At 38.4% G+C, this 26870-nt stretch overlaps 1 protein-coding gene across 3 annotated transcripts; it reads left to right on the top strand.

The window, feature by feature from the left end:
- Positions 1 to 10: 10 nt before the first annotated feature.
- DNAJB4 (DnaJ heat shock protein family (Hsp40) member B4) lies at positions 11 to 26503 on the top strand. 3 transcript variants are annotated; one of them, XM_084291128.1, is made up of 4 exons: positions 11 to 29; positions 17897 to 18183; positions 20816 to 21390; positions 22964 to 26503. In XM_084291128.1, exons 2-4 carry the CDS (start codon positions 17973 to 17975, stop codon positions 23195 to 23197), a joined length of 1020 nt encoding a protein of 339 aa, XP_084147254.1. In that variant the 5' UTR covers positions 11 to 29; positions 17897 to 17972; the 3' UTR covers positions 23198 to 26503. The 3 variants fall into 3 exon arrangements, with proteins under 3 accessions (XP_084147254.1, XP_084147252.1, XP_084147253.1); XM_084291126.1 differs by lacking the exon at positions 11 to 29 and adding an exon at positions 116 to 168; XM_084291127.1 differs by lacking the exon at positions 11 to 29 and adding an exon at positions 10672 to 10739.
- The last annotated feature ends 367 nt before the right edge of the window (positions 26504 to 26870 follow it).

Here is a 26870-nt window from a genome sequence, read left to right on the forward strand (position 1 = left end):
GCGAGGGATTGGGCTGGGAGCGTCACGTGGTGAGAGAGGCGGCTTGGGGGGGGGGGGAGAGGGGATGGGGAGAGGTACTTCTCGCGAGACTTGGGGGCGAGCGAGAGCAGTGCCTGAGGAGCGGGCCGGGCAGGGCAGGGCAGGGAGCGGCTGAGGCGGCGGCGGGCGGTGAGTGCTCGGGGAGGGGCGGGAGACGTTTAACGCCCGGGGAGACGTTTAACGCCCGGGTGCCTGCTTCTCTCCCTTATCCGGCCGTTAAGAGGAGCTGTGCTGCCCGCAGCCCCCAGCCGGGCGCTGCCCGTTTGCCCTCCGCGTGACGCACGAAAGCTGTGAAAAAATAATAAGTTTTTCTCTTTACGTCTGGCCGTGGGGCCCTTCCCCGCGCCTCGGTTGTTTGTGTCTTGGTTTGAAGCCCTCGCCGCTATCGCATGGCTCTGACAGCTGTTTGTTTGTTTTTTTTTCGTGGCTGAGCAAGCGTAAGCTTTAATCATAAACTGGAGCTGGTAGTGCTCTGTTCTGGGCCCTGCCTGGGAGCGAGGGGGAATAACTGTCCCGGAGCGAAGGCTCCGGGGGGAATAACCGTCCCGGGCGCTGCGAAGGTATGGTCTCAGCCTGGGCAGAGAGCCAGGGCGGCCAAGCTGTATGGCTGCTTGCTGCCCTGTGCTGTGCCGAGGGAAAGGCTTGCACTCTTTTAAAGCTATATGCGTAACCTTCATCAGGGGTTACGTTAACTTAATATGTTTTTTTAAAAAAATATATGTATTTTTAAATTGAAGTGTGAAGAGTCTCTGGATTTGGACTTCACGTCGTTTTTCTCTATATGCAAGGAGGGAACAACTTTGTTTGGAGTTGTTTAAGAGTGTGCTGTGTTGACTTTTCTTGTGACTAGCCTTGTAGTCCCATGCTGTCTTAAGAAGTTCCTAGTTTCTTGCTGACCCCTTCAGTTCTGGCTGTTTATAACCAGGATTGTTCTAGCAGGTGACTCGGTAATAGAAAAGGCAGCAGAAACACCTTAAGATATGGTGCTGCTGCTGAGGTCAGATTATCCTGCATCTCCAGTCTAGGTAACTATGCCAAAGGAGACTGAAAACATGCTAGATTTTTTCTTTCTATACAGTTTATGAAGTGGTATAGCTCAATAGAGTTTTAAGACTAATATATTTATTTTCCACAAAACTAAAATCTGTATGTGCACGTAGGCAAATTATATTATATAACTAGAACGAAGTGAAACTTGCTGCTCAGATACCTTTGCTAAAAAAGGCCTGTTCAGAAGAATTGGCGTATGCTTTATGTTAATTTAGTTGTGCTAATGTGGGGGAAGAAGACAAGGAGTAAAAATAGCTTTGGGAAAGTAGAAACTTTATTTTCGTGCATGACTCTTTGTTCTTTCAAAACAATACTTCGAGCATTAACTTTTTTTTTTTCGTTTCCTTTGTTATTGTGAAGTTGGCTATGTATACCAGCCAGGCTATGCAGATAAATAAGTTGAGTGATGGTAGTTGACCAATGAGTTGAATATAATACTGGCTGCTGGCTATGTCTTTTATGGTTTGTCACTTCTTTGAAGATGTGGAGCTTCTGCGTCCTTTGTTTTTGTTGTTATGAAATGTGGTAATGACTGTTAAGTTCTGTGAGATGAGCCAGCAGCTGTGTAATGCTAATGACATTTCAAAGTGGATGTGTATTGGCCTAATGAAAGGACTTGTGCTACTAAAAGTGTTCTAGTTAGATTCACTAGCAGCTAAAGGTAAGTATTAACTTGAGAATTTTTACCAGCTTTTTGCTAGTGTTTAAAGTGCCTCTTCACTTGAAAGTGGCAAGACGGGTTTAGTGTATGTATGATTCCTTAACCTTCCAGATTCTTGAAGGCAGTATATTTGTTGTCTTAGACCTTCCAGGTAGTTAGAAGATGAAGCTTAGCAAATTACAGAGGAACAACATCTTACATGTTATCCTGTACAAATATTAGGTCCTTATTCACAGCATTCTTAAGTTGATCTAATGGCCTTTGTCAACAGGTAGAGTTGCTTTTATATCTCCCATGATGGCACTTAACACTTATCAGCTAGAAACCCATGCCTCTTAAAAACTGTCTACGTTTCATGTTATTAAATGTTACTTCCCTCGAGAAAAATTACCACTATGCGATTAATTCCTTCTCTCTTTTTTCTCAGTGGGGTGGGGATCTAATCCCTGAACACTGCTGACTGCAACATTCTTTCAAGTGCTTTTCTGACTTGGTATAGCAATACACACCAGGCTGTGATGCTTTCTCACTTGCAGAATTACTCATCGCATGTTTTTTCAAAATCTGCCTTCGAAGAAATTAAATTAAGTGGATTGGTAAACAAGTATTTGCACTGTGCTTCTAGAGCCAGAGGACTTTGATTTTGCTGTGTAAAATAAGCTTTGGTTCTACAGTAACATCTTGCTAAGAAAATATATACAGTTGAGAAATCTACCACTTTTGAAATTTTAATAATTAGATAGTGGACAACTTAAGAGGTAACGGAAGCATAGCTTTAAAATGTATTTCAGTATTTCTTAAAGATTGGAGAGGGGTGTCTTCCCTTAAGCTTCTTAATGACATCTCTCATGGTATTCAGGCCACGCTTTTTTTTCAGTAATCATCGGAGTAGACCATTCTGATAAATGTAGTTACTAAGAAACAGATGATTTGGGGAAAAAAAAAAGAAACAAAACTGTGACAAGTCAGAAAACTTTATATGTACAGGGTGGATAATCACAAACTTAATAATGGAGAGTTCTGAAAAAGGAAAGCATTTCTATTTTATTAATTAATTCTGTGTGTTAAGGAGTCCTTACTTCTACAAAAAGATACTTGGGGCAGTTCTAAAAAAAACAGTTCAGTTGTTGTAGAAGTATAAATGTGTAAGTGTGGAACTAACCCAAATTCTCTGTGTAAGCTGAGGTACTTCAGTGTATGCTTCTTTGAGGACTGTTCCTTATTTTTAAACAATATATTTTAATTTTGGTGGTCCATGGTGACCAGATAGGTCACCTCTCAATGGGTCATAAGATAAAGAATTAAATTTTCTTACAGAGTTCTTTCTGTACATCTCTGGATGTGGTGGTTTGACTTTGCCTCAGTATGCTGAACAGCACTAAAAGTGATGACAGTCTCTAAACCATTGTGGTAGTTTTACCCACTCTGCTTTCTGCAAATCATTGTTGGGCTGGGGAAATTTGCAGTTGGCTTCTGCTGATTTCATCACTTCAGGAGATTCAGATCTTAACTGTCAGCTGGTGTTCCTGCACTGGCAAAGGGTGTCCAGGATCGGCAGTACTACCAGTAGAAAACTCCTCTTATGTAACTCCTGAGAGGAGATTGAGCACATGCTCAATATCCAAACAAGAGCTGATCTGTTGTCATAAGCTTCTGTGTTTACCATATGTACATTGAAGTAGTAATTCCAAATTTCAGTCACAAAGTGGGCCTGAAAGAGAATGTATTTGTGAAAAGGTAATACTAAAGTGTAACTTAAATTGCCTACAGAATCTTTGCAATGCTTTATAATTAGATCATCTTTTGAGAGAGATGAAGTTCATTGGGAATGGTTTTTAAGCTTGAAGTAGGAAGGTTGCCACACAGGATTCACCTACCCAGGATTCCAGAGGTGGTGGGCCAGCTGCATGTTCCTATTCAGGAAATACATCTATTGTGCTATATTCCAGACAGAGGCATGGGTTGCTGCTGAGGATTTGGAGGGGATAGGAAAAATCATTTGTGGAAGGGGAAGAGCAAATTTGCTCCCTATGCCCATTTCTGGTCCCCTGTGTACCAACTTATGTATAGTAAGCTTAAAAAAAAACAAAACACAACAACAGTTGTTCAGGGTTTTTTTTCCTTACGTTTAGTTGTGGTGCTTTTCTTAGCAAAAATGTCATGCTGTATTAAGCATTTGAAACAAAGCTGTGTAGGTATTGTAGATTCCTTAGTGTGTTTTGCACATTTTACGCTGTGGTTCTTATTCCATATGTCTTTGGTTAAAGGTATAAGCAGGATGAACCTGATGAAAGGGAATTTAATAGTAAAGCTTAAAAGGGGAGAAGGGGTCTTTGCACCAATGTTTCTGTTGAGGTCTACTCACCAGTTTTATTCTGTGGTTGAAGACAGTTGAGCAATAAAAGATTAATCTAACCTCTGAAACTTTTATTAGCTGACAGAAGGCAACCAAATGTGTTATGCCACCATCACAATTACAGAAAGATTAATGAGAGAACATGCAGTTCTGCCTTGAATACAATTGCAACATGCAATGAGACAGCGGATCACCGTCTAGTGATCTCTGCACAACGTAGTGCAGGGCCAGCTGAAGAATACCAGTTGGCATGGTAGTGTGCTCATCAGTCTCCAGTGTCCTACCCGCTCACGGGAGCTGGATGTTTTTCTGTGGAAGTCATGGGAAGGAAAGCTTTGAGAGCCCAGAGCGTTTGTTTGCTGTTAACATCTGTAAAACTCCTCCCAGATGGCAGAAGTGTGAAAGGTCTTGCTTGTAATAGATTGGTTGGTAGAGCGAGGCATGGTATTTGAGTATGAGTAGGGATTAAGAAGGGCAGAAATGGGGACTGAATGTGGGCTTCTTTTTTAAAAGGAAGACCAAGTTAATGTAGCAGCAGCTGTAGAGGATAGAAGTGTATCGTATTCTTCAGCAGAACACTGAAGAAGGTGCATCCAAATCCTGTTACTAAAGCTGTAAGTGTCTGTTGACTTAAGGTTATAATATTCAACTTCCTCATCTCAAAGTGGGGAAAATGACTTGGATGAAGGGATAAAGTGCCTTCTCAGCAAGTTTGCTAATAATACAAAACTGGGAGGAGTGGCAGATAGCCCAGAGTGCTGGGCTGCCATTCAGAAGGATCTCGAGAGGCTGGAGAGATGGGCAGAGATGAACCTCTTGAAATACAACAGACACATGTGCAGGGTCCTGCACCTGGGGAGGAATAACCACGTGCACCAGGACAAGCTGGGGGCTGACCTGCTGAAAAGCAGCTCTGTGGTGAAGGACCTGTGGGTCTTGGTGGGCACTAAGTTGACCATGGCCAGTACCAGGCCCTTGTGGTCAAGAAAGGAGGTGTCCTGGGCTGCATTAGGAAGAGTGCTGGCAGCAGGTCAAGGGAGGTGATGCTTCCCCTCTGCTCAGCCTCACCTTGAGCGCAGTGTCCAGTGCTGGGCTCCCTGGTACGACAGGGACATGGAAGTCCTGGAGCAGGTCCAGCGGAGGACTACTGGAATGATTATGGGACTGGAACACCTTTCGTGTGAAAAAAGGCAGATGGAGCTGGGCCTGTTTAGCCTGGAGGTGCACAGGCTCGGCGGATCTGAGCCATGTACATAGGTTTCTGAAGGGAGGGTAAAGAGGATGGGGCCAGACTCTTCTCGGTGGTGCCCAGCGATAGGCTGAGAGGCAATGGGCACAAACCAAAGCACAGGAAGCTCAGTCTGAACAGGAGGAAAAGCTTCTTTACTGCAAGGGTGACTGAGCTCTGGAACAGGCTGCCCGCAGGAGTCTCCCCTGGAGAGTCTCAAAAGCTGTCTGGATACAATCCTGGGTCATGTGCTCCAGGGGATCCTGCTTGAGCACAGGGGTTGGACTAGATGATCTCCAGAGGTCCCTTCCAACCTCAACTATTTTGTAATTCTTTGAAAATCTTAATTACTTCGGAGTGATTGGTGTGTTTGCCTATTTTATAGGCCTGATCCTTAGTAGTATGCTTTCTGATACTGTTTAATTACAGCTAACAGCTTTGTTAATTTGTGAGCCAGACCAACTTATGCTTAACCAAATTGTGCTTAATCAGTCAATTAAAAAAAAAAAAGTCTTTCCTGAGAGGGAGGAAGGGAAAATGGAATAAATGCTTTGGAAGCTCTTAAATGACTAATCTCTTCAGTCCCTAAAATGACAACTAAAACAGGTTTGTCTAAACTGAAAATCCTCTTTATTGCAAGAATTATATGTGTGTTTTAGGGGGGAAATATTTTCAGGGAAGCTTATGGATGAGAATAGTTATCGTTTCTTTAATAAATCGATATCCTAAGGCTTCTTAGGGGAAGCTAGTCTAATTGCCACTTGAGTGTGGTGTTTGAAAGTATCTTGTTGTAATCATTGAAAGCCCAGACCTCCATAACAATGTTGCATAGGATTGGAAAGGGATAAATATTGCTGTGTTAATCTCAGATCTCACTCAAAAATAAAATCAGTTATGTATCATCACGGCAAGAAAGCAGGAGGTTCTGTAAGTTTAGATTTTGTGTGTGTATGTACACATATGTACATCTTTTGACTGAATTTTATGGAGAATCTAAACAGATCTCTCTTTTTTTTTGTACTGGTTGTTGTCTGTTAGGATTATGTCCTATGAGTAAGCTGATTCTGAGTAATATTTTCATTAAACAGTCACAGAAATGATAGTTTAATTTGCAAATGTCACTGTTCTTTCTGCCGTCTTTTTTCTAAGAGGAGCAGGGAAAAGGTGAAAAAGAAAATGTCTTTCCATGGTAGTGAGTCCTAGAAAGACGGTTCAAACTTTCATTATTTGGGGGAGAATTTTCATGAGACTACAGAACTTCTATGGTCTGTTAGTAGACAGAAAATGAGGTTTGCTATTTCTTCAGAACATGCTCCATCTAGACTTTTTTTTTTTTGTTTGTTTAATTGTTCATCTTCCTATGTTGTACCTTCTTTTCCTCTTAGCCCAGCATGCATTAGTTCATCTGGAGTAATAAAGCCATTTAAGAGATTACTGAAAGTAGGTCTGTCAGACTTCCCCCTTCCATCTTTTCCCAAAACTCTTCTAGATTTTAGGTAGTTGTGTTTTCCTACCTCCCCCAAGAAACCTGGTTTGAGCTATGGTATGTCAGAAACAGTTGAAAGAGTCATAAACAACTGTTCTGGCTTCTCTTGAAGTAAATTCTAATAAATGTAACTAGGGCTACCTGTATTTGTCTACTGTAGGTGAACAGAAGGACATTCTTACTGTTTCAATTCGAATCAAATGTCTAGAGATGTTGATACTTTCAAGTGAAACAAAGTTGTTCTGACATCTCCTTACCAAATTCTTGTCTGTATACTTTCAACTTTGCATGTAGAACGAGCTGCATGAATCAGAGCAGCTGGGTGGGATTGTGATGAGCACACTGGAAAAAGTGCCTAGTGTGACCATCTCCTTTTGCTTATGTAAGAACAGCTGGGTCACATGTCCGCAGCAAAAATGTGTGCCGTTCAGCGATGTGTTAATATTCAGTGATGTGTTAATAACCGTCATTGTGTTTGACAATAACAGCAACTGAAAACGATACAGTGTAGCTGAGTTGCTTTTTCAAGTAGAATTATTTGTCTTGCAGTTTCTCTATTAGTCATTCTCCAGGTGCCCTGAACTCTCTCCTGCCTTCTTGTTGAGACAACAGGTCGTTAATTATATTGTTTGGTGGAAGAAACCCCTTAGGAATCCTTTTGTGTGAATGAAGGAATTGTTACCATAGTTAATGTAAACACCAAAACATTGTTATAGGTGGCACATGCCCTCTCTTTTCTGCAGGTGAAAGACTAAAAGAGGAGCTGATGTATGCTACTTCCACTGAAATAGAGAGTCTTTGTAACAGCCTACTCATTCTAATGTCTCCTGGGTGATAAGGTAGTTGGGATAACTATATGTAGGTTATCAAAATGCATTTTAAGTGCTTTCTCTTCAAGTCTTTTCTCCCTTCTAATTTCTTCAAGGCAAATTAGCAAGGGTTATTGTGGGAATTAGCACTATTTTTCCATTGTCCTTTTCCTGTTAATCTGTACATACCACTACCATTAGGTCAGTTCTCCTACACTGGGACTCATTCGGTGGAAGAACTGGTAGGGAGCCAGTCATAGTTCCCAGGATCTCTGAGCTGGTTGGCCTCTTGTCCAGTCCCAGCCTGACCCAGAGCAAGTGCTGCTCCGATTTGTGCCAGCTGGCCCTGGTCCATGGGGTGGAGAATGCTGGCCTGCAGAAGCAGCGTATGAGCTGGTTGTTTGGTCTGTGCTTGTAGGGAAACTTTTTTATTTCTTCTGTGCTGCAAGAGTGGGGCTGAATACATTCACTGTGCAATCTTAAGTCATGCTTTTCTGTACTTTTTTTAAAAGTGGTAATTAGTTCCACTAGTAAAGATGTTTCCAAATAACTTTTTTTTCAAACACTTTTCTTTTTTTTGGAAAATACCCCTCATCGTTTCACTTAGGTGGAAAGCAATTTAAATAAACTTAATATTTTTTTTATTCAAGGTTTGTATAATAAACGTTGTCATGTAGGAAAATGAGAGTAGGAGTCTGTTTACATATCTCTTAAAGGTTTTGTGCATGAGCTGCTGGAAAACCTGTAGGCGGTTGTTGCTTTGTTTCATAAGGACAGATGGAGAGGTGGCAGGAGAGAAAGAGGAGGTAGCATGGTCACCAGTGGTATTCTGGTTTATAATTTCCAGGTGGTTTTAAACAATGTGTTTCTAGTATATGTACACACACACATATATAAATATATATATATATAAAATAATATCCTTGACAATACTAATAAATGACCTTAATGCTCATACAAAAACATACTCTACTAATTCTAGCATGTTTTCTTGTAATATAGAGAGTATCCAAACACGTTTTTTTCTTCCTAATATGTTAGGTGAAGCAGACTTTTACTGTCTGGCTGAGCCCATATGTTTCAACAGCATTTGTATGCCCCTGAGGTTGATTGTGTAGTGCCAGTGCTTGCAGCTTAAGCTTCTGTGCTGTAAAATTTTAATTCTTTAAAACATGGAAGTGACTGAATTGCATTACGTAGAGATTTTTCATGAATCTAATGAGGGTGTTCATCAGCAAGAGAATGATGGGCAGGTTGTCCATTAAGTGGCCTGTTTAGCCCAGTAGCTTGCATTCAAAAGTGCCTGTTAAGTAGGTGCTTTGGGGGAAGTGGAAATAAAGCAAACTCATAGTTTTCATTTCCACCTTCTAGGTTCTGTATATTTATTGTTCTGAGAATTCCCACTCTGGTTTCTCTGTTGGGTAAATTCTAGTGGATCTCTTCAATGTTTTCCTTGTGTTTTTATTTTATTTTATTTTTTTTAAGTGTCCCCTCAAACTATTTTGGAGTATGCATTGTCCTTTGGCAGGGAATTTTACCACTTACAAAATTTCTTAATTTTATTTTTTGAAACTGGCTTCTACTGGTTTCACTTAGTAGCTCTGGTGTAGATTGGAGTAGATCATGAAGCAGTTTAGTTCATACATCCCCTTTTGCTCCATCATTTTGTAGATCCTGTGGACATGGGAGAAACCTGATGGGTACATGATGGTGTGTGATCAAGGCCACCTCTCCATGTGCATATGTGCTGTGTCAGGACAGTGTTCCTGGAGTCTCAGTGATAGTAGTCATTGAAAATACAGGCTTATATGTAAAATTGAAGATATTTTTCAACTACATTTTCTGCTTTCTTTGCCTTTAACTGCTAAACTTAGTAGTAAATTGTGTGGATCTTGTCAAAATGTTTTCATGGGTGAAATACATCTTCAGATTCCATATTTTTTTTCCTTTGGTGACAACAGTAAGAAGTCTAAGAAGATGTTTTTCCATACCAACACATAGCATTTGTGTGTATAGATGTTTACAAAACTATGTATGGAGATGATGTCATAACCCCTTGAAGCTGGTGGTAGTGAGTGTGATAAATAGGCCTAGCCAGCGGTGTGAGGGAACCTCTTATATGTTTTTGTGTTTTGGCTTTTTTACCTGGTGATGGATCAAGTTGCTTTTGAAGAAGAGGCCATGTGTAGAGACTTCTATGTGGGTGAGAATTGAAATGAATGCTGAAAAGAATGTAAGGAATCTGTGTTGTTTAAAAATGGAGAAGCCTTAATCTGTAAGTGAAAATACTTTGTGTGACCATCCTCTATTTCCTTTTGGTATCATGTCCAACATGATACTTGACTGAACCAGTTAATGGTGCCATTGTGAAGTAGGGGTAAGTTAGTTGTGTTTCATCAACATGCTGCATCATAACAGAGTTCTAAGAACTTTGCCTGCTTGTAAGGTGATGAACGTTCCCACTTCGTGGGAAGTGAAACTTAGAAAGTTCTTTCAAGTGTATTCTTGCTCTTCAGCTTTGATAGAGATTGTGACTTAGAAGGCAAGAATCAGGCATGAGAAGGCAATTCCTTGATGCTGACCTATAAGTTTGGTATGTTGTGATGAAGGATCAGTATGTGTATGACTAGTGTCCTACTCATGTTTTTGGTGATAGTTGTAACCATGTTTAGAATAAAATCTATCTGACTTAGAGCAGTTTTTCTTTTTTTTTTCCTAGTGTTGCATGTATTTTCATGCAGGTCATGATATAAATAGCAGCAAGAATTACTTTATGAAGAGGAGAACCTAATTCTAGAACTTGATGTTGAGTAAATTGTCTTGTCTTAAGATGAAAGTGATGGACACTTTGAGTTGTGAGTAGCATTTGTAGCTTTTGGTCTATTTTAACTCTATTTTTCTTGTTATTTTGTAACTTTAAATTACTTGCTAAGAGTACCTGTTTTCTCATGTAGGGTTTTCAAATAAAACTGAAGCCTTTCTGAATCATGAGCTGAAGAATTCATTTTGAAAGTTCAGAAGTGGTAGCAGCATATCTCTGGGTGATAGCAATATGCTTTTTGAGTTCTAACATTTGAACTTGACCTGCAAATTCACACTGACTCTGAAATGTAAGTTTAAAGTAGGACTTCCCATAAAAGACCTTAGAAAAGCATTCTTTGCCCTGTTGGTGGGAGCATAACTTCACATATATTTCAGTAATGTTATAAAGTATTTTTGAAGCAGATACTATGAATGTATAAATTATGTTTTTGTTGGAGCTGCTGGGGCTGGCATAACTTCAATATAATAAATTTAATTATCTTAGAGAACTTTTGTATCCTACAATTTCATTTAATATGTTGTCTTAAGACAAAAATAATCAAGCCAGATCTTCAGACAATAGTATCAACTTTGAAATATAGAACATACTGTAGGGATGTTTCCTATCAAGTAGTGTTCAACAGTGACTTAGATACATCCCTAATGTGAATTCCGGGGCTAATGTATAGTCATGTTTTATAGGAATAGGTCTATTCTTTCTTAATCTGTGAAGAAATAAAAAATCAGGAAATAAAAAGTCTTGTTACTGTAAGCTTCAATGGTGAAATGCATTAAATTGTATTGTTGCATGTGTCTCAGGAAAAATATATATAAACATATCAGTGATATATATAAAATATATTTAGTACATAAAAGAAATTATCATAAATATTTATGGTGCACTCTGATGTATTTTTTGATCAGAGTATTTCAAAGATATATATATAAAATATATATATATATAAAGGTATAACATGAAAATACAAAAAGTGTGCCCTTAAATATGCTGTTTAACAAAGTTAATACTACAATCTGTTGTAACTTGATCATTCTATTGTTTAAAAATTTTATGTGGTCTTTCACTTGTATAATTACCAGTATCCTTTTGTACAAGGAACTTTCTACTTATATCACAGTAGCAGCGTATGCCTACAGAGAACAGAAGTGAAATTTAAATTTGTATGTAGTTACTTGGATATGAAGTGAATGACTAATATGAAGTGAAGCTTTTCTTTTAGAGCTGTTGATTGATTAGAAAGGGCTATTTACTCTCTGCAGGCTTGCTTTGGCAAGTTCTGTTAGATATATAAATATCAACTGTTTTCTTCTGTTGTAGGCTCTGAAATGTGTTTCTGTAAATGAGACAAAGTTCTGAATGCTTCTGTGGTAAAACACTAAATGCATTCGTGAATGTGGTTTGTATGTACGAGGTCTTATGCATAGTCCCCAAGTATTAACATAGCTTATAACAACTACATATGGTTGAAGAGGGGGGAAAAGTCATCGTTAGTGTTTTTCTCCTCTGGGAAGATCATGGATGCTCTTTCAGAAAATTTACTGTTGCATATGGATGTGCTTTGTTCAAATCCATTTAGACAAATATTAACTTATTCCATTAATTCACATGGGTTTGCAAATACTATACTACTTAATTGTTAAAGAGCTTTTTTGGGTAGGGATTTGGCTCCTCTGCCGTGACATTTATGTGCGCATGTATATTTATAGTTGTGATCTGTCTGGAATTTGCCGTTGTGGTTTTGTTTGCTCTTTAACTTGTTCTGTGATCTAGTTGTGTCTTTCAGTTTTGTCTGAGGTTCAGTAAGTGAGGAATGCAAAAGCAGTGGCTTAACTTAATAGGAATAGGAGTGTTTTTATTGAGCTTCAGAAAAGGACGCAGGTCTGCTTGGGAACTTTTCCTTAAAATAACCATGTACTGGTACTAATGTATGGTTAACCTAGAATTTCAGTTCACAGTGTCTGTTAGTGTGAATGTTTCCTTGTCTGTATCCTAATCAATTTCAGTTGTTCTTATTTAAGCTTTGAATTAATTGCGTTTTTTGAAGTTAACCTTATCAATGTAACTGTTCTAAGATCTGGAAGTGGTAGGACCGTCCTCCTGCTGTTCTGCTGAAGTTACGGTGTATAGTCTAACTTATATGGACAAATGCTATGGTAGTTCAGAGAGAATAATAATGGGAAAGATAGTCTTTCAGTAAAATAATTGTTGCTTTAAAATAACTGAGGTAGAATACCGAATGAGTAGTTGGATTCATTCTCAGAGTGAAGGTGGGCTGTTGAAAGAACAGTTTTCAGCTTGTGTATTTCAGAAACATTTTTAGTTTAAAAAAATATTATTACAAAAACGAATGCCACTTCTTAACTGAAGAGCAAACAAAATTCTCCGTCAATAGAAAAGGGTTTATTAGGCAAGTTTTGTATGGATTTAAAATTAATCTTCTGGAGTTAAGGAATGAGGCATGAGACTCTCGTGCCTTTTGGTTTTCAGGGCATTTAGATCAATATTCTAGTAGAATTTAGAAAAAGCAGAGAAGTGTATGTGGACTTTAATTAAATTTAAATATAACATTTTCAGTGATATGTTGTAGAGAAGATATGATCTTTGTTAGGCATCTCTTGTAGATAAACAGCTGGGTAACATCTTCGCTTAGTGTTTTAATGCTTCAGCATGGCACGCAGCATCAGAAGCAGACTTATATAGATTGCAGCTCTGGTTATGTGTCTTAAAACATCTCCACTACATTGATTTTTTTTCCACTTTATCCTACAAGAATCAGATGCTTAAACATTACTGATACTTGGTCTGTACATATGCTTCAGAATAAAGGCTGGGACTATTGGTATAGAGGATGTCTGCAGAAGTATGCTTTTCATTTGTGTTTACTAAGTAACATACCCCCTGAAAGGATATGGATGCGAGGTGGACTGAGTAATATTTTCAGAAAGCTGGGATTCTTTCATCATGTAAGCCATGTTTCACATGCTTCTGTAATGTGAGATATCATACAGCACAGGCATCTGGAATATTCTGTTATTTCCGTTCCTTCCCCCACCATGGGATCAGGTGTTTGGGAGGAAGAAGTTGTTCTACCAGTGTTTAAACTCTTCAATTTCAATTTATTTGTCTCATACTATTGTGAACAGTGAACACAATGAATTCTGTAAACCCATTTTCTGCCAAAGTAAAAGCAACAGCTTTATAGACTTTACTTGATAGTACAGTACTGGAATGCAGTTGTTGTGTATGACTGTAAACAGGTGGAGAATTGGTTCTTACTGGGGTATATCAATCAGAAGAGTGGATATGGTAGGATGAGGAAGAATGGTAACTAACTGGTGGATTTAATTTATTACATATTTGCACTTTGCTGTGACTCCACTCCATTACTGGAGTTTTATGTTTGAGCATTTGCTTAGCACTCATTTAGGAGCACTCCGAATTCGAGTTTTCGATGATGGCTTTACTAATTTATAGATACTCAGATTAGCAGCTTGCTTCTAGAAGGCTTTGGTAAGTTGCAGGATGCAGTGCTGCTGGCTTGTCACATAAAGGAAGCCGCAACCAGGCTTGGCTACATGGGATCTATCAGGTTGTGTACTGTTAATGCTCGTTAAACAAATTAGATTACAGCAACCATCCCTCCTTTAAGTAAAAATTCAAATAAAAGTCCAAGTAGAGGCTGAGGATGCATACCAGTATGCCACAACTAAAATTGTGTGCATGAGCAGGTATGCTTGTAGTGCACTTAGCTTCTGGTACTTGGCCACAAAGCGTCGACATCTGAAGTAAGAGGTGACTGAAATGCACTTACTAACAAAATACCCTATGATGGTTCCAAATACTACTGCAAAGGAAGTGGAAATGCAGGAATTTGTAAAGAATAAAATGATTCCATAAATGAATTCAGTTGTCCCACCCTAGGTGATGACCTTATCTCTTTTTTTATAGAGAATACTCATTCAGGCATTAAAAACAAAAACAAAGCAACAACAACACAAAACTTACTCAAACATATGGGAAGCACGATCTTTCCACAGTCAGCTTTTTTTAAATGCTTCTGATTCTATGTATATGGTAGCAGGCAGGGTTAGACTATAGCAATAACATGAAATATATAGTTCTTCTTGATAGGTGTCTTGTTTTCTGGTCATGTGCCTTTATTTGAAAGGACTGCAGGGTCAGGAGTTCTTGTGGACAGTGCATGAAGGATTTTGTTTTCATGTTAATAACTGTTGAAGGGGAATGTGGGTTAAATAACAAAATGAACAATGAAGATTCAGAGTTTTAAAAACCTACCAGTTGTGATTTTATCTGTCCTTGAAACTGCTGTAATACTCAAAGACTGGAAGATGTAAAAACTTAGCATGTTTACCGAATGGATATCTGAAGAAGTGCCAGTCTGATTAGTGTGATTGCTAGATACTCAACTTGTGCACGCTGGGGTTGAAACAATTCTAGTTGTTCCACTGATTATGAAAGATGCGTATGCCACAACTTATATTACAATTTGTTTAAAGAACTTGATAAACATGTGAGAGGTACTGCAGCCTATCTATAATCTCTGATTGTATGATAAAAGGAAGGTCTTGCTATGGAGAGAAAGCAGGAACATACTTTCTGAAAGTGTTTCAGTTAACCCATCAACTTTTAGAAAATACGAGGGTGTAAGCTGTGAATTAATTCTGCTGTGAAGATCTCCTGCAGGGCAGAAAGTAGAAATAGTGGAGTTGTTACTGTGGACCTTACTCAGAATCTTAAGGCTTTTCATTTTTAGGGAATAACTTACCTAATTAGGGTATAACTTGGCACCAGCGCCAGAATAGCATGTTCCCCTCTGCAAGGAGAGAAAGGATGCCTGAGCTTTTACTCACTGACTGTCAGCAAAAAGTCCCAGTGTAACTTTTTCTTCCACTCCAGTGTCAAAACTTTAAAGTTTTGATGAAAGGAGAAATCCTGACTATTATGTTCTTCAGTGAAACCTAGGAAGTTAATTATTATGTCTTAAAAAGTCCCCTCCATACCCTTTTTAATTGCAACTCCTTAGATATTCTTTTGATAGCTACTTAATATTTTCAATGGGGAAAATATTATTTTCAAACTAGCATATATACCTTCTTCCACTTCCATTGACTGGAAGTTTTGAAAAACCTAATGAAAAATAGTCCTGAGACTAATATGAGGTGTTACTGTTCTGACAGCTCTATGATGCATCAACACTGTGACACAAATAGTACAGGGTCCTTCTCAGACTCTTGGTGGGAGTACTTCAAGTGATATAAGACCTGACCTTGCTGGAGGTTGCTGTGTGATGGAAGCACAGCTAAGCATTGTAACTCCTTGCTCTACTAGTTTTGCAAGAGAATTTAAGGCTGCTCTAAATCTTGTATTAATAGTGATGAAGTTTGTTTGCTGTTGTAGTTTAGAGTTAGTGACTGTTGGGTTTGGATAGTGGTTTGTCATACTTGCAAGTAAAGTAGCTTCTTAGAGAGTAATAGTGTATTTTAAATTAAATCAGTTAAAGTCCTGTTTTAATTCAAGCTATTGCACCTACTGCTTTAAGGTTTTGTTAGTGGAAAAACACTGAATTTAGGATGTGAGTCTACAAGAAGTTATTGGAATAGTAAATTACCCAAACCAGTACATTTTAAAGAAAGACAGGAAGAAATGGGTAACTGGTAAAAGCCTAGCCCCTTGTGAAGCTTAATGACAACCTCCTCCTTCAGTTGTTAAGAGAATGGATTCTGTAACCTTGTGGCTCCCAGAGTTCCAAAAATGTAGATCAGTCCTTAAAGATTTGGTGACAAAGGGTTCCAGTGTTGAACCCTATTCCTATATTACTATGTTGGATTTGAAATAATTATAGGTATGCCAAATTCAAGCTCTTTCAAACAGTGAAGAAACCTCATCTTTGTACTGTTCTGTATTCATCCTCACTTGTATTCCAAGGGGATTAAGAAAAAAGGCAAATCCCAGGTACCAGGAGTCTGGTCAATTCTAGTACAGGAAGTGGAAAAGAGTAAATATGATGTGGAGAATAGGGTGATTGTACATAGTGGGGAGAGGAGGGAATCTCTCTTTGTAACAGTCTGGTTTAGACAAAATTTTCAATCTTTTCTGGTTAGTCCCCTAGCAGAGCAATTTCTGGAAACAAACTTCAAATATAATGCTTTCCAAATCAAAAGTTGCATTCTCTTCTAGAGTTTGATGGTCCTTTAGCTGCTATATGCTCCCTTTCTTAAGCTTTGTAGCATTAAAAGGAAGATGATTGAGTCTAAGAGATGTCATCTTACAGGTAATTTCTAAGTATGACTAAAATTGGCTTCTTGTAATATTTTGTTCCAGGAAGGAGCATTTTCCAAGTTATGCTAATCAATCTTGAAGTTTATTGCAGTACTGAAAAGCGAAGATAATTTCTTAAATAAGAACCAAAAGAAGTCTTACAGGTTGAAGCTTGTTGCCATTCTCTCTGCAGAGCATCAGAAACACTTAAATACTTAAATTTGAACTTAAATACTTAAATTTCACTTACATTTGATTTACAATATGGAGTTCAAATTTATAGACATCAAGTCGTCTTCTGTTAGCATTCACCTGATGAGATGTTAGTATTTCCTTGATATGCGGTTATACTTGCATAACAGTCTTAATACTGCCTCTGTGTAGAGTGAGGGGTAAAACCAACAAAACAACCGTATTTGGTCTGCTTTGAGTGGCTTGAGTTGTGGTAAATCATCATTTGGTTGTCTTCTTCCTCTCAGGTTTGATTTCTTACTGTTTAATAGTACTTGGCTGCAGTCAACTGCAGCTGAGAGCAGCTTAATTTTATTTTTTAAAGAAATGCAGTTAGCCTTTCTAAAGCTTTGTAGTTAACTTGGGTGTAAAATATTTTGCAGTCCTTGCTGGAAAGGATACAAATCCATGTTGATGATACATTCGGAAAGCAGTTGTATGTACAGCTGTCTCTACAGAAACTGAAGTAAAATGCTATAATTATTTTGTATGGGCTACTGAATTACTTTTGGGGTAGTTATGTCTTTAAACCAGGGTGGATTCAGCTCTGTTGGTGAAAGGCACTGTATCACCCTGTTGAACGTTTAAACTTTCTAGTTGCTTGAGCAGGAGGGAGGAAATAGTTGAACAACTTGCACGCGTGTGTGCGTGCACTTGAGAGTAAGCAAGTTGTGCTGACTGTTCAGCGGAGGCAGTCTGGGGAAGTGACGTCCTGCACTATTTGTCGTTCTAGAAAGAGCCAAGACACGTAGTGGAGAGGGGAGGACTCTGAAGAGGGCTGTGCCTTATCCTGTGTGTATAATTATTTATAAATGAGCAACAGGGGAAGGAATGAAATACGGCTAAGCTGTCTAGCGTTTCTTTAACGTATCAGTTTGTTGATTTTTGTTCTGTTTGTTTCATTTCCAAATTTTGTCTTTATTTTTCCTTCTCTAGCATCTCTACATTGCTGAGACACTGGATACTGGTTTCTTTATAGCAAGGAAAAATCTAAATTCCTTCAACTCTCAGGATGGGGAAGGATTATTATTCTATTCTGGGAATTGAAAAAGGGGCTTCTGATGAGGATATCAAAAAGGCTTACAGAAAACAAGCCCTTAAATGGCATCCAGATAAGAACAAATCTCCCCACGCAGAGGAAAAATTCAAAGAGATTGCAGAAGCTTATGAAGTGCTGAGTGATCCCAAAAAGAGAGACATTTATGATCAGTTTGGAGAAGAAGGTATGTATGTCTGTTATTGTCTGTGAATGGTCACTTTTGCTGTACTGAAAGAAGCAAAATAAATGTAGATGATGCATGGAAATGCAGTGTATTGAGTTTTTGGCAATGTAGCTGTACTACTTTGATATTTGACTCATTTCTATTAGATTTTTAATGTAAAATGTATTTCACAGCTTAATTAGTTTTAATTTCTTATGTTAATGTGTTCTTGTGTTTTTAAAAGCCCCAAATACTTGACAGGCAAAAAGTCACCGGACTGAAAGAGTTTCACCCACGAAGAGTTTTCTGGGATCTTGCTGTACCGCTGTCTTCCCTTGCTCTAACACTTCTTGAGGTGCAATTGGAGAGCTTGACAGATTCTTTTTTAAGATTTTTGGTAAAGGGCAGTCTGCTTGATCTCAGCAGGGCAGCCCTGAGCAGAAGCCCAGGTGTCCAGTCTGTAGTTGTTCTTGGCTTCTTGCCTGGAGAGGAAAGAATTTGGCTGATGTCATGAAATACCAGAACAATTTTTTAGCTTTAATTGTAAACAGTGATAACATGCCAGGAGAATGAGGCCTCAGAAATGTCATTTTTATCCTAAAATGGTTATCTGGAGAAGATGACTTTTTTTTTTTTTTTTTTTTTTTGACCGACATGACTTTGCCTCAGTCATAAGAGGATTGAGCAACAGGGGAAGATGTTAACAACCCTCCTCTTAAATGTATTGGTATCAGAAGTTCCAGATGAAATAGTTCCTTCTGTGTTAACAAGGAGGCCCACTCATTCATTGCCATTTGCTCAGGGCTTTTTTTTTTTTTTTTTTTTTTTTTTTTTTAAATTAACAGAGGACACTTAGGAGTATTTTTGTGCTGGAAATTGTGGGTTCTTATAGTGAGGTTTGGCACTTTGTCATCTGTAGGACTTAATACAATTATTAATGCCCATCAATTCATGTAGAAGGTCTTCAGCTCTTACAGGTGATGCAGTTTTTCAGCTTTTTGTTCTGCTGCAGGTGTCCAAAGGCTCTAGTGCTGTTTTTGAAACATTCTAGGGAAATGGTGCTTGTTTAGATACTAGAGACTTTTGCTGTCACCTGGGTCTTTTACCATCTTGTATTTCTTTCTTCTATGGTTTCCTTTCTGTATATTATTATAGAACTACTTACCTTGTGGATTCAATTACACTTTAGATTCTTGTGCAGTAGCTCATCCTAACTACTTTCCCAAAATGCCGTCTTTGACATTTTCTCCAGACAGCTTGATGTAAAACATAAAGCAATGCAGCCTTTAGCATTATAGCATTGCATACTTGAATCTAGATGTTCAAAACATGGATTTCTATTTATTTCGGGCATAATATTAATTGTATCCACTTCCGGAAATGTCTTGATGACTCAGTTGTTCTGTAAGCTTTTCTGTTGCTTCTGAGAGTATAATTAGCAGTTCTGAGGGAAAGGTAGAGGGGTAGGAAAGAGGAAGGAGGAAACCTCAGCATTTCTTATAACTAGAAACTTGATGTACCTTCAATAAAAACTTATGGCTAGCTATTCTTGGAGGTGTTATTCCATTATCACAGATTGGATTCACTGATCTGGTTGTTTGACATGAACAGTATTGTGACGCAAGGATGTACTACTACACATTGCTAAGTACTTTTAAAAGGATCTGGTACTGAGGTGGGGAAGACACCTGGATTTTTAACATCTGTCTTGGTTACTGTTGATAACTAGTATTAAAGTTGTACATAGAGATTCTAAAATGCAGGTAAAAAGACTTAGTTCAAATTCAGGGAATGAATGCTTCCATAAAATTAAACCCTCAAATTTTATTGTAGGCGTAGTGTTGAGCTCCTGTGAAAGGAAAAATAAGTTAAAATTGGGAAAAAAAAAAAAGCCAAACATGAGTTTAGAAATTCATCTCTTACGAAAACTTCAATTTTTTTAGTCTTAGAGGTTTGAGAGAGTGTTCTGGTGTTCTGAAATGCTGCAATGTACTATCTAGGTGGAGGAAATAGGTAGAGAACCTATTGGGAGAGGTATTTGAAACTGATTTTAGCTGGGTTTAGGATGGGGGAGGAGGAAGTATGAAAGACCAGCCATTGAGAATCATAAGGGAAGTCTTATCAAGAAAGTTAAATGTAAATATCTTCTTGGTGAAGATAGAGAGTTATTTGAGAACACCGTAATTTATTTGCACAGGTACAGTGTCAGTGTATATACAATGTTTTTGTAGGTCTTAAGAACGTTTAAGCTATTTTTATTTGTGGCTGGATGGAAAGTTGTTCCCGAGTTTCTTCTGCGCTTCATATCGTAGCACCACAAGCTGCGATAAGTTTGGGACTCTGAGTTGAAAATTAAAGAAGTGTTACAGCTGCTGGCCCATTATATTACTTTATTCTCAAACTGAATTGCAGGAAAACAGAGGTAAAGCTGTTCAACACTGGATTTGAGTAGAACTGTGGAGCATATGAGAAACATTATGTATGAATTACTGCTTGACACTGAATGGTCTCAGTTCTCATTGAAGAGGAGTCTTTTCACTCTACTGTGAAGACATTGTCTTGTCAGTTCTGATATCTACTGTTGTACTTAACAATAAATGGAATATTAATATAAGTTTTCTTTTTTAAAATTTTACTTCCTTGTTTAATTTAGGTCTGAAGGGAGGAGCTGGAGGACCTGATGGACAGGGTGGTACCTTCCGATACTCCTTCCATGGTGACCCACATGCTACGTTTGCGGCTTTCTTCGGTGGCACAAATCCTTTTGAGATCTTCTTTGGAAGGAGGATGCCTGGTGGCAGAGATACTGAAGACATGGAGGTGGATGGTGATCCATTTGGATCCTTCACCAGCTTCAGTATGAATGGTTTTCCAAGGGAAAGGAATACAGTTGGTAGCCAATTACGTCGTAAACAAGATCCACCTGTAATTCATGAACTTAAGGTGTCATTGGAAGAGATATATCATGGCTGCACAAAAAGGATGAGGATTTCACGTAAAAGGCTGAACCCAGATGGTAGAAGTGTCCGAACAGAGGACAAAATTCTCACTATTGAGATAAAAAGAGGATGGAAAGAGGGCACTAAAATCACTTTTCCAAAAGAAGGTGATGAAACACCCAACACAATTCCAGCTGACATTGTTTTCATCATTAAAGATAAACCTCACTCGCATTTCAAGAGAGATGGATCAAATATTATCTATCCTGTTAAGATCAGCTTAAGGGAGGTAAGTGTCTCTTCTGGTGTAACTCAGTGTTCAAACCCATTATGTGGTACAGTAGCTACACAGCAAAAGCTAAATGACAGCAATGAAGTGTTTTGTTTATTCTTTTTTTTTTTTTTTTTTAGAGAGCATCTCTTTTCTGAAGTCAAAATGTGGCTACAGAGTATAGTTATTTATAGTGGAAATGCTAGCTGTTTCTATATAAATGGAGTACTATTTCAAGCTGTTTATAGAGGTAGAGAAGAACGAGGGTGAAAGGGTAAAAGTGAAAGTTGTTAATGGCTTAAATCTTTGTAATTTATCTTTCTAGAACAATATATGTTAGGTTGGATTAATAAATACATCCAATATGGCATGCTCCTTGCTTGTGTGATCTGATTACAATAGAACAAAGTAGAAATGTCTTAAAATTCGTTGGCAATGAAAATATTTAAGCCTGTCTTTTTATGTCATAAGTTATCTCAGTGTGATTTCAAAGTAGGTAGAGATTGATTTCATGAGGATAAATTATTGTGAACAGGTGTCACAGGAGCTATATATAACAACAGAATGCTATAGCCTTTTTAAATTCTGTTCCAAGAACAAAACACACTGGCTTTGAGAAGGAAAAATCAGACAACTGGGGAGAGTTCTTCAGAGTCTGAAGGCTTGAAATAGTCATAACTGAAAAATGAATGTAGCTGAGTGTCTTGTGTTTTTTTTCTTAATTAGCATTAGGTGAAGAAGCAAGCTTGCCTTAGGAACTATTTGTGCATATTATGAGCTCCCTTCTTAAAGGATTCCTAGCTAAAAATGTATCTGAAATGAGATGAAGCACTTAAAATAGGGTCAGTGAGAGAGAAAAGACAATGTTTAATGATGACATGAATAGTACGGTTCCTTCATAGATAAAAGCTCATTTAGCCATACTGCACTGTTATATAACTTGGAGGAATCAATGTCTATCAGGGATCCTAGTAATTAATGTAAACAAACCATTGAGTAGAGCAGGAGACAGCCTGGTTTTCCTGGTGATGTTTTTATTTTGGTGTACCAAAATAGTCTTTGCTTTGCTTTTAGCATTGCAAATGCTTGTCTAAGACAACTCTCAAATTTGATGTCTCTTATAGACATTTAAATGTCATTCTGCCATTTTTAATACAGGTTGATGAAGTGTTACAGTAAACCCCCATGCAATGTAAAAAAATTAAAAATGGAACAGGATTCTAAATATGCAGAGGAGATTGAGAAGTCTCTGTGGAGACTTGCTACTAAAGACTTGAAAACAGTGGCAAGCAGTGTTTTCACCCTGTACTCTATTACCATTCTATTTGATAAAGTTGTGGAAGAATATATAAGCTCAATTACTCTCTAGTGACCATAAGCCTGTAAATTCTGTAACATTCAATGATAAATTGAAACCTTGCCTCCTTAGGATAGGAGCACTATTGGAGTTCTGATATCTCTGCATGTCTTAGTGCAAATACTCCTTGCAATGCTAGTCTTTTGTAATTAATCCAGATTCAGTTTTAGGTACAATCGAAGTTATAACCAACTCCTTTTTCTTATGATAGATTTTTTTTTTTTTTTTTTTTAGGCCTTGTGTGGTAGCTCTATCAACGTGCCAACAATAGAAGGAAGAACCATACCCATGACAGTAAATGAAGTTGTAAAGCCAGGGATGAGACGAAGAATTATAGGATATGGTTTGCCATTTCCCAAAAATCCTGACCAACGTGGAGACTTAATTATAGAGTTTGAAGTAGTTTTCCCAGATAACATTTCTCCAGCATCAAAAGAAGTACTTAGGCGAAATCTTCCAGTTTCATAAAATGAAGACTATGTCAACTGTTTAAACAGGACACTGGAAATGCAGAAGACTGGCAAGTCTGTGCTTTAAAAGTGCAATCTGTAACAACTAGTGGAATATTTGTTTTTTGTTTATGGGATGGGTGGGGGGAAATACTGTAATGCTGCATGAGAAGAAAAGGGTTAAGTACAAGTCATGGATGACTTCTGCAGTATAATTTACAGGGAAAACCACTCATTTTATTTTAGATCTTCCTAATCAGAAAAGTTTATTCAGTATTTTGCTTAATGTAAAGTGTAGTCAGTTTTTACAAAGTCAATGCATACTTCTGATGAAGTACTTGAGCGTCCGAGTACTTTATTTCATAATATCCCTACTGTATCTATGACATTACCTGTTTATATGGAAATTGGACATAGTAGTAGAAATACACACATGCACAAATATTTGAAATTGCAAAATATAAAAGATAATATTTTGTTATGTTGCCTTCCACTGCACAAAGCATAGACTGGGAGAATCAGCTTGGACTCCTGAACTGCCCCCCAGTGAAGTGAAAAAAATTCTTTACTGCCCAAGAACGTGAGAGGACTACATTGCAAGTTGAGCTAAGAACATGCAGCTTGAGGAGAAAGGAGCCATTTGCCATGGGATAGTTCCTCAGGCTACAGGCAGAACAGCAAGAAAGGATTCTACAAGTACATAAACAGCAAATGTTGGCCTGCTGTCAAATGCAGCAGGGAAGCTGGGTGATAAATGACATGGCTAAGGCTTGGGTACTCAATGCCTTCTTTGCCTCAGCCTTTATCAGTAAAATCAGGCTTCAGGAATCCCAAGCCCCTGAGACTTCGATGGGAAGCCTGAAACAAGGAAGAGCAGTGGTGGTGGTGAACTGGGCTACGGTGCTCTTAAACTGGATGTACAGAAGTTCATGAGGGCTGACAGGTTGCACCCAGAAGTGCTGAGGGAGCTGGCTAATACCATTGCAAGGCCTCTATTAATTATCTTTGGTTGTAGAATTTGGGAAAGGTTCCTGTAGACTGTGAGACTGTAGACTATTTTCAAGAACAAGAAGAAAGAAAACGGGTGATCTACAAAGCCAGTCAGCTTCATCTCGATTCCTGGAAAGGTGATAGAGAAAATCCACTTGGAAAGCATTTCAAAATGCATGAAGGACAAGGAGGTCCATAGTCAAGATAGAATTACAAAGGGGAAATCACGCTTGACCAACTCTATAGCTTTCTACAGGGAGGTGACCAGCTTGGTGGTTTACGGGAAAACAGTCCGTGTTGTTTACTTTGACGTAGGGCAAACTGGCAAAGTACAGGTTAGATAAGTGGACACTAGAGTTGGATTAAAAACTGGCTGAAGGAATGGGTGCAGCGGGATTGCAATCAGTAGCACAAAGTCTGCTTGGAGGTTAGTCACTAGTGGTATACTCCAGGGCTCAGTACTGGGGCCAATACTATTCAACACTTTCATTAAAGGTCTGGATGAGGGGATGGAATGTACCCTCAGCAAATTTGCAGATCACACAGAACCAGGAGGAGTGGTTGATAACACCATATGATTGTGCTGCTATTCAGAGGGGCCTTGACAGACCAGAGAGCTGGACACAGAAGAAAGTTCAGTGAGGAAGAAAAAGTCCTGCTTCCTGAGGGTTAAGTCCAGGTACCAGTACACCCTGGGAGCTGAAGGACTGGTAAACAGAGTCGCTGAGAAAAGGCTGAGGTCCTGACAGACAACAAACTGAACATGAGCCAGCAATGTGTCTTTGCATCAAACAAGGCCAATGGTATCTTAGAAAGCTTTGTCTGCAGGTCAAGGGAGGTGATCCTTCTCTGCTCCTCAGTGATGAGGCTGCATCTGGAGTAGTGTGCCCAGTTGTGGGCTCCCCAGCAGAAGAAAGATACTGACTCGCTGGAGTGAGGCTGAGAGAGATGGAGTTCAGCCTGGAGAAAAGAAGGCTCTGGGGGATCTTATAAGTACCTTAAAGGAGGGAATGAAGACAGGGAGCCAGACTTTGCAGTAGCACCCAGTAACAGGGCAAGAGACAGTGTACATAAACTAAAGCACAGGAAATCCTATCTGAGCACAAGGAAGCATTTGTTGTTTTTTTTTTTTTTTTACTGTGGGGGTGGTCAAACACCAGAACATGTTGCCAAGAGAGGTTGTGGAGTCTCCATCTCTGGAGATACTCAGAACCCAACTGGACATGGTGCTGGTCAACCTGCTTTAGCTGATCATGCTTGCATAGGGGTATTGGACTAGATGATCCCCAAGAGGTTGCTTCTAACTTAAAGGATTCTGTGAACTTCGATGTAGCAGTTTTCACAAGACAGCATTAAGGACCATGTTTTGCAAATGAGGCTTAGCCCAAAGATGGGTGATGCTGATGAGATGGCTTGAATCCATAGGAAGTAGGTCTTTAATGGTTAATGGAGTGGAAAGATGCACAAAGAACACTGTAGAAGTACACTGTAGTACAGATATTTTAAAGATCACGCTGATCTCAAGTATGCATTATTTTCAAAAACTGAACTTTATTCCATCAATGAAGAAAATGCCCAGCTACTACCTAAAGAAAAGTATGCCTAAGAAAATATGGGATAGGGATTGCCCGTAAACTTTTTATGTGCTTGCATTGATTCTTTTTTTTTTTTTTTTTAATAAAAATATTATTTACCTGTCTTTAGAGTTGAAAGATGCATAGAGAAAGAGAGCCCGCTGTAATAGTCTAGTTTTATAATACAGTACTAGGGCTGGTTCCCTTGATTGTGGCTTAATTTTGGTGGAAAAAATGCCTTGCAGATGTTCTCATTACTTGAGTTTAAAACCTTAACACAGTGTTTAGCAACAATTTCAAAGATTTTTCTTCATAAGAAGAAAGAAAGGCTGTCAGCCTTTGCCTGTGGAAATTCAGTAGTTACCTGCTCTGTTAGGTAGCTTAAGAAATAGTGTTATCTTCATGTAAGTGATTTTCTGCAGAAAAGTAAATCATAAGGAAGTTGGGAATTAATTTACAATAGCTTTTTAACAAGCACAAAGAATCCCATTTTTTGTTACTCAAAGGACTAGAACTTCTGAGAGATGCTGTTTGAGTCAATTTTTCAACTGCTGATCTCTTTGTATATTGTCTGTTGTAGTCCTAGATCTACAAGGAACTGAACAAATGCTGGAGCAGTATCACAAAGGGAAAAATTTGCTGCTTAGTGCTTGTATGTAATGTTAATGCTATATATTGTTTGTTTAAAAAAAAAAAAAAGTATGTTCTGTATTGCATTTCTTATGTGGTTTTTAAGTAAAAAGTGTAAAGTTGTTTTTTAATTTCCTTTTCATCTTTTGTTATGATGGCAGATGCTAAAAGCAACTTAAAAAAAAAATAATTCTAACGTGTATGTCTGTTTAAATGCTAATATAATTGAGATTTTGTAATCCAGGATCTTGTAACCGTAGTCCAACTTTTAAAAACACTTGCAGAAACTAGAACCATCTTTTGTAACTATCTTCAGGTAAGAGGATTTGCAGTATCTTGTGCATTTTGAGGCATATGTACAGCAAACTAAACTTTTCCAACTGTTTTCATGCTCAAAATACAGAAGAACTATAGGAATGGTATGAAATCCTTGTACTTCTTTTTTTTTGGAGAGATGTAACAAAGTATACACTTCAAAAATAGCACATGGAATTACTT

This window comes from Netta rufina, assembly GCF_964035555.1.
Source record: "Netta rufina genome assembly, chromosome: 8".
Taxonomy (NCBI): domain Eukaryota; kingdom Metazoa; phylum Chordata; class Aves; order Anseriformes; family Anatidae; genus Netta; species Netta rufina.